We start from the raw sequence: 7578 nt of genomic DNA on the forward strand, positions 1-7578 counted from the left end.
CCAATATTTGACCTAATCTAATCATGTCATAATATAACGCCAAGCAAAGTGGATGTATGCGCATAATTCAACAATAATATATTAATTTCAGTAACCAAGATTTTAATCGATTTTGCTAATACCTAAACATCCACACATAGCATGTGTTTAATTGTATGCCATTCATTTACATTTTCAATTGTCTAATTTTTCTTTTCAATAATATTTCCAAACAGAGTTAGTCATTTCCAGTGCCGTAAATTCATAGGTTCTACTTGCATTTTCAACGCCCTGTATTAACAGTGCAGGCCGTGTTTTGACGTCACTCATTTGGATAAGATATTTTTCTTTTTCGAAGCAGAAATGTGGCTCAGAGTAAGTATATTTCTTAAATTTTAAACACAAACGCAACATTAACAATTACTTAACTTAAGGTATTGTGGGGCAACTAAGTCGACTTTTTCGAGGTGATGATATTTAAACGATTTTCTTTTTGTATCCGTAATTGAAAAATTGAAATTTTACTTTTGTTCTTGCTTAATTAGTAAGAAATCGAGATTTAAAGATTAATGATAATTCTGGTTTTGATAAATGATAATTTTCAAGTATAGCTATGACAAGCAATTCAACAGAAGTTTGAGTAAAATCAAAATCATTTTATATTGTTTTTCTTGATTAACTCTATCGATCATTGTGTGATCAAAAATGTTCTAAGTTATTCCGCAATTGTGATAGTAGATTGTAGCAGGTAGTAGTGATAGTAGTTACAAGAAGTGATTGCGTTACTGCAAATCAATTTTCCAGAAAATCTTCACAAAGAATGAACGCCACGGTAATATAACAGTAGAGCGTCCCAAGGCCATGTTTTACCATCTAACCGCAACTTTATGGCCCGCATTGGTAATTTTCCTCCTCCCTGTGTACCTCTTCAGACAATTCGTTAGGATTTTACTCGCCCTTATCTACAGAAAGCGGTATGGGGGCCTTATAAGCGGTGCGGATATGGTGTGGGCTCTGGAGACGGACGAATGGAGGAGCGTAGTAACGGTGTTATATATGTTGAAGCATACTGATGACAGAATGGATTTATTGGAAAAAATCAAATCAAGAGCGAAAGAAAAAGTAAACAAGATAGTCAGTTAATTTTTGGATAGTTGTAGAATCATATTTTGTCCCGTTTTAGGTATTTGACGTTGACGATTATCCTAAGCTAACCAGTACTTGTCACCAAATTATGGGCCAATTTTATTTGTTATCAAACACCTATGCACTCGACGAGTGCGTAAAGGAACTTATCACTGAAGACAACGAGCCATTTAGCGAATGCACCCTCAAGGACTACATAAGCAAAATTTGCAATGAGCCCCTGCCGATGAACGGTACTGCCATGTGGGAAGTTCTCGTCAGTAATAGACCATTGGACACTAATAAAGAAGTAATATGATGTTGCTGCTAATGCTATCGCCGAATACCGGTCAGTAAACTTTTTAGGGAAACTATTTATATCCGGTAATATTTAGATTTAATCACGCTGTCGGTGACGGAATGGCTTTTGTTGAGTTTTTAATAAAGGCGTTCCATGATAACAGCGACAACCATGCTTGGGATGGGCCTTCAAGTCAGCGCTGCAGCGAGAAAAACCACGTAGCCAAGACAATACTTACTCGACTGGTGAGTATTTAAAGCTAAAGTTAAAAGTTGAAGCGTCATTTGGTTAAAATTTGCCGAAAAGTATACAGTGCCTGACTCATCACGCTGCATATAACAAATCCTCCTCAAAGATGCAGAGATTACAAAAATCCCTGTCTAAATATTTTATTTTTGGTTTTGCAGATATGCAGGCACCTAAAAAATCGTTTTATTTAAGTGTTAAATTTTTTAGTATGTGGTGTTGCCAACACACATATGATTCACGGAGCACAGAAAAAACACCTATCGACCGACTAGCCAATATTAGAAAATAAAATAAAGAAATAACTATTAACTATAGCGAATCTACACCAATATAGCTTTTTGAAATATACCGTGGAAGATAAACCAGAAAAACAAAATATTGAAAATGAAATGAAATTGAAATGAAAATGAAATTATTTGTCGCTAGAACAAGTGACACAGAACTGCGGGAAAACAGCCCATCATGTTATCAAAGACGATGAAAAATGTGACATCTTGTTAACATGGTTGATCCATCAGATGAGAAAAAATATGACCTTTAATAATATATAGTAATAATTTGTACAATATTGTCTATATTATTTTATATTGCACGGATGATATTTTGACACCTACCTACAAGCTTTATTCTGAGTTATATCCAGAAGATGGTAAATACAAAAGTTATAGGGTTTATCTTTTTACTGTATTTATTCATTTGCCATTTGTTGATTTGGTTGCCAGTTTTCTTTTAGTTTCTTCTTTCACTCTCATTTAATGAGAAATATATTTCAAGTATCGATAATCTCATTAAGAGTAATAAAAATAAAATAAAAATCATTTGAAACACTTTATTGAAACGATAAAAAATAAGGGAGTTTAAGAAGCAAGAAACTATGTCAAATAAGTCTCCGTATACTATTATTTCTTATGATAAATTGAAAAGTTTCTTAAAGTCCAATACTTTGTATGTACAACTGTCATTTGCTTTAATAATGGCATTAAGTCTTTTTGGAAGACCTATAACAAGCTTTTTTGGAATTTCCAGCGGTATGTTTTCCCACTCTTCTCTTATCCTATTTTTGTGGTCTTCTTAACTTGATGTTTTTTCACTAGTCGCTTTAATTCTCCCCACAGGTGTTCTATGGGGTTAATATATGGAGATTGTGGTGGTAAATGAAGTTGTTGGCGGACATTATCGTTATCCTGTTGAAATAAATAACACCCTTCAAGGTTAAGTTTTTCAACACTTTAGTTTAAATTATTCTTTAGGATGTTCAAATAGCCATGTCGCGCCATGATTCGATTTTCGATTTTCAGAGCTGTATTTTTCTTCCTCCAAACTTTATCCCGTCTATCTGACCCAAAAAAATTATTTTTTGTTTCATCACTAAAGATAACGTTTTCCCAAAACTCCCTGGTTTTGTTAATGTGTTCTCGGCCAAATTCCAAACGTTTTTTTGGATTTTTTGGATTAATGGTTTCCTGCTGGTAATGTGCCCCTTATAAAATGCTTGATGCAAGCAGTTTCTAATCGTTTGAGGACTACCATTTTTTAACAACTCTTCCCTGATTTCCTCTGCAAGTTTTGGAACGTTTGTTTTAGAATTAATGCTAATTTTTGTCACGACAGAAGACTTCTCGTGCAGTTAACTTCCTGGGACGACCAGAGCTTTGTATTGATTTATTACATACTGTACAGTTGAATGTGATTTTTTAATTATTTTACCAATATCTCTAAAGGATTTTTTCTCTTTCCATAAATCTACTATGATTTTTCGAAGCGCAATTGGAATTTCACAATTTTTAGCGCTCATTTTGCTTTTACTTCAAAACCACTGACTTAAAAGTGGCATCGTTTGTTTTAACGAAATTTGATACAAGCTGATTTGATAAAATATTGATAATTAACAGTTCTACTTATACTTCTAAATAGTGATTTATTAAAGTGTATGGAGACTTATTTGACATAGTTTCTTGCTTCTAAAACTGCCTTATTATTTATCATTCAAATAAAGTGTCTGAGATCATTATTATTTTATTTTTATTACTCTTATTGACATGGCCGATATTTACTTGAAACATATTTCTCATTAAATGTAAGTGAAAAAAGAAACCAAAAGAAAACTGAAAAAATGCTATGTTTACAGAGACTTTTTTGAGCGTGTGTAAACCACCATGGTGGCTGTAGGTGTGTGTGCCAAAATATATACATATGTATCTCTGATTGTATATAGTATGACAGACCCTCTGCCTAATATCAGTGGCAGTACTGAATAACCCGCTTTAGCGTGCGTTCCGAAAAAGCTTCTTACGAATATGTCACTAATTTTTTAGATATGTCATTAGATTCAAAACAAATTATAAAAAATATATCAATGTTTACTAAGTAGAGGATTCATTAAACAAAAGGCTTTAAAAGAAACCTACCGACTTACAAAAGGTCAATGTTCTTAATAAAGGATATTGTTAAATGCCAATTATAGAATGATAGGAAAAAACTTGGTGATTTTTAATATGCCTATGTTGACAATAGTAAACAAAATATGATAAGAAAGAAAATACATTCACTATATCAAAATCGGGTTTTTTACTACTTTGGATAAACTGAAAAGGAAGCTTGAAGAAGATGATATTTTAAAATTTGACATTTACATGCAAAATAATATAGAGTCGATCTTAAAGGCGACTCTGAGGGTGACAGTCAATGAGATTTTGAATAAAGGCATTAATTTATTTATTATTTTCATCGTATTTTCAGTTAATACTAATGTGACTTTATTATACATAAATAACATCTTGACATTTTTAAATCACCTTAAATGTCCTCCCTGATGGTCTGTCTTACAATCCAATCCAATTGTTTTAATGCCGTCTGTAAGTTATTTCGCGTAACTGCTTTAAAAAGCCAAACGATATACTTGGAAGCAAAGTATAAACGTATTAGTTTTGTTTCGATAATTTGTTTTCAATTTCAGTCAGGGGTTCTACACACGCTCTACATCCTATATTCGTTTATCGGAACAGTTTTGTTTTGGCGCTATCTTAGGACCTGCGATCACAATAGTTTACACGGCGCCAAACTCTCTGGTAACAAAATTGCGGTGTGGTCCAGCGAAGATAAGCCCGAATTAGTATCCGCCATCAGACGGATCAGAGCTAGAGTACAACGGGTGACATTTCAAGATGTTATGCATTCTGCCATATCTGCCAGTTTTGTGGAATACTTCGAAAAGGTATAACATCCATATCTTGCATAGTAGTGAATACCAGAACTCAGTATAAATATTTTAGAACAAAGAACATATTCCTGACTCTATTACCGTAGCAATTCCATACTTGCTGACACGGAGAAAGATCAGACAAGGACCAGCAAATCTGACCAACGATTTTGCAATTGGTGCATTTACGTTACCTACCAACGAAAAATCTGGGTTGGACACTTTACTAAGTACGAGAGACCATTCGGTATTTGCGAAAGGTGTTCCCGATCTTGAGGTAACTTAAAATGTTACTCATCCTAGTTAGACCGATCTCAGCGATTTTAGTTGTAATCGTAGGGTAGTAATAATGTTGATACGTAAGGCTAAATATCTCAGATCGCAAATAAAAAAAGAAATAATGCAAAAATAATATTACCATTAATTACAAATATTAACACCTTCATAAAATTTTCTATCATTTTCTTTTCTCAATATGCTGAATCTCAAATTTCTCTGAAGACATACTTGTATATTTTCAAAAATATAACTTTAAATAACAGCGCAAGTTAATTTATTGTTTTCACCAAGTCTTTCTAAACTTTGCGGTTGGGAAGTGTAAACGACACTGGTTGAAACCATATAGCTATTAGAGATATAAGGACCCTAGCTATGATGATAATACAGCAACTTATGAAACAACTATTACAAAAATAATTGTGAGGGTCCATTCAACATGCGTATGGGAGAGAACATTTAATTTTTTACCAATGACCTTGCAGAGCTATGCAATTAGGGATTTTTCTCAAAACATTATCAGTCGATTTCAAAACACCAAACGCAAGAAGAAGGGATCTTGACCTCACATTTTTCAATTTTAGGGGGATAGTTTTAAGAGGCAGTTATTAGTTTTTTTTTTTGTAATATTTCGAAATATTCAAAACAATAAATGTTTCTTTTTTCTTTACTTTTCAAGTTATTGAGATTTTATTAATGAACCGCCATTAGCAATATTAATTTGCAGGTGTTCATTGTCGGGTCCCGATTATTAGGCTCGATACTACCCGTCAACTGGTTACGATATTGGTTTAGCTGTCCGGGAATTACCGGAGTAATATCAAACGTCCCATTTACCAACGAAACCAGCGTCATCGTAGGACACACTTTACATAGTACGGTGTTTTTTATACCGCACAGATCAAGGACTGGTGAGGCGACATTTTTGTCTTCACTTTCTTAAATCGAGACTCGCTCCGGCTGTTTTCTTTTCTCTAGAATATCCTTTCAACTTTCCAACGTTCGGTACATTTCTTTCTAGGTTTTAGTTTTGGCGTGCTGACTACTGCCGGAAAAATCAGCATCACGCTAGCTGTCGACAAATCGTTGATATCATCAAAAGCCGAAGCCCAACGACTAATTGATGCAATTTTCCGAAATGTAAAACGATTAGAGATGGAAATAGTTAATATGGACCGATTGGATTGATACCCGTTTAATTACAATTTAATTTTCATTTGCTCAGCCAAAACCGTAGATATTTTTTTTTCTTGGGGTTGGTTGGTTTGGGGGGTTTGTATCGTTTCACACAGAGCAATGTGTCTCTAGGCTATTGCCTTTGGTTACTTGGGATTACATGATACCATCGCCAATAACAGTTTTGGTTAGTTTCAATAGGTGCCGATTGGGAGACCGAAATAAATAAAACAGTTGCTACAATATTAAAGCAAAATATAATTTCGTTTATTGTGGTTTTTATTTAATTCAAAAAAATAAGTACTGTATTTGGAAGTATAAAAACTATGCTCAGGTTAGCATCTGCCTCCATGTACATCGGGTCTTTCCACGTGAACTTGGTCGATCAAGAATTAATAAAAAGTTGAAAATTTGTATTCTGCTAAATTCAAAAAAAACGGAAATAGAAGTCCACTTGATCATTTCAAGTGTAAAAATAGTTATGTCCACTTTGTCAGTTTATTGCATTTGGTGTAAAGCAGCAAATGCAATTATGCTCCCCACAAATTTGAAACGACTAAAACATAGTCCACCTGACTATTTTTCTCCAAATAACTACAAATCATATAGAATGGCTGATCAGTCAAAATTCATATTAAGTGATGCTAGGACTATCAAACCAATGACATTTCAGTTTATACACCGCAATTTTCAATTTTATAAATTCAACAATTTTTTTATAGATTCTAGCTCACATTCCTTGAAAACTTTAAAAAATAATCAGTTTTGTCTCCCTTTTCTAATAAAGCGAGTCAAACCATTATTTTCTGTTTTTTCGATAAGTATGATAATTAAACAACAAAATCAATCTTTTAAGGAATTTCAAAAATACTTTTTATATCGCTTTTATGCCATTAGAAAAACAACATTCTTCCGCTTTTTACAAAACTTCTGGATTCCTCTTGGGTCGGTTTTTGCTTAGTCCAAATTGCTAACGTTTCGCCAATTATCCTGTTGGCGTCTCCAGAGCTTGACTGAAAACTGCAAGCAAAGCAAAAACCGACGCAGGAGGAATCCAGAAGTTTTGTAAAAAGCATTACAGTAGCCTGTGGAAGTTTCTTTGTAAAATTAAAAAAACCAACATTCTCCCGTTTTTAATGTGCTTGCTTTTTTCATTTGTAGCATTTTGTATTTTGAGTTGCTTGCTTAAATAAATTGAAAATAATCATTGGCCTCTTTGCAATATTTTTCTTCATGGTTTTTGCTAATCGTATTGCAATGCTGATAAATGTTT

General features: G+C 33.5%; 1 protein-coding gene across 1 annotated transcript; it reads left to right on the top strand.

The window, feature by feature from the left end:
* Window positions 1-235: 235 nt before the first annotated feature.
* LOC132696722 (uncharacterized) lies at window positions 236-7482 on the top strand. Its single transcript, XM_060661714.1, has 8 exons — window positions 236-354; window positions 784-1101; window positions 1163-1414; window positions 1471-1650; window positions 4611-4868; window positions 4927-5130; window positions 5857-6040; window positions 6151-7482. The coding sequence occupies exons 1-8, from the start codon at window positions 343-345 to the stop codon at window positions 6315-6317; spliced, it is 1575 nt and encodes a 524-aa protein (XP_060517697.1). The 5' UTR covers window positions 236-342; the 3' UTR covers window positions 6318-7482.
* The last annotated feature ends 96 nt before the right edge of the window (window positions 7483-7578 follow it).

Source organism: Cylas formicarius, unplaced genomic scaffold, assembly GCF_029955315.1.
Source record: "Cylas formicarius isolate icCylForm1 unplaced genomic scaffold, icCylForm1.1 PGA_scaffold_1__22_contigs__length_36826433, whole genome shotgun sequence".
In the NCBI taxonomy this organism is placed as follows: domain Eukaryota; kingdom Metazoa; phylum Arthropoda; class Insecta; order Coleoptera; family Brentidae; genus Cylas; species Cylas formicarius.

Bases quoted from the DNA above. Each gene is read 5' to 3' on its own strand.
- LOC132696722 (XM_060661714.1), top strand. The intron at 1,651-4,610 runs GTGAGTATTTAA...TTTCAATTTCAG, and splicing joins AGACAATACTTACTCGACTG to TCAGGGGTTCTACACACGCT. The intron at 5,131-5,856 runs GTAACTTAAAAT...ATTAATTTGCAG, and splicing joins AAGGTGTTCCCGATCTTGAG to GTGTTCATTGTCGGGTCCCG.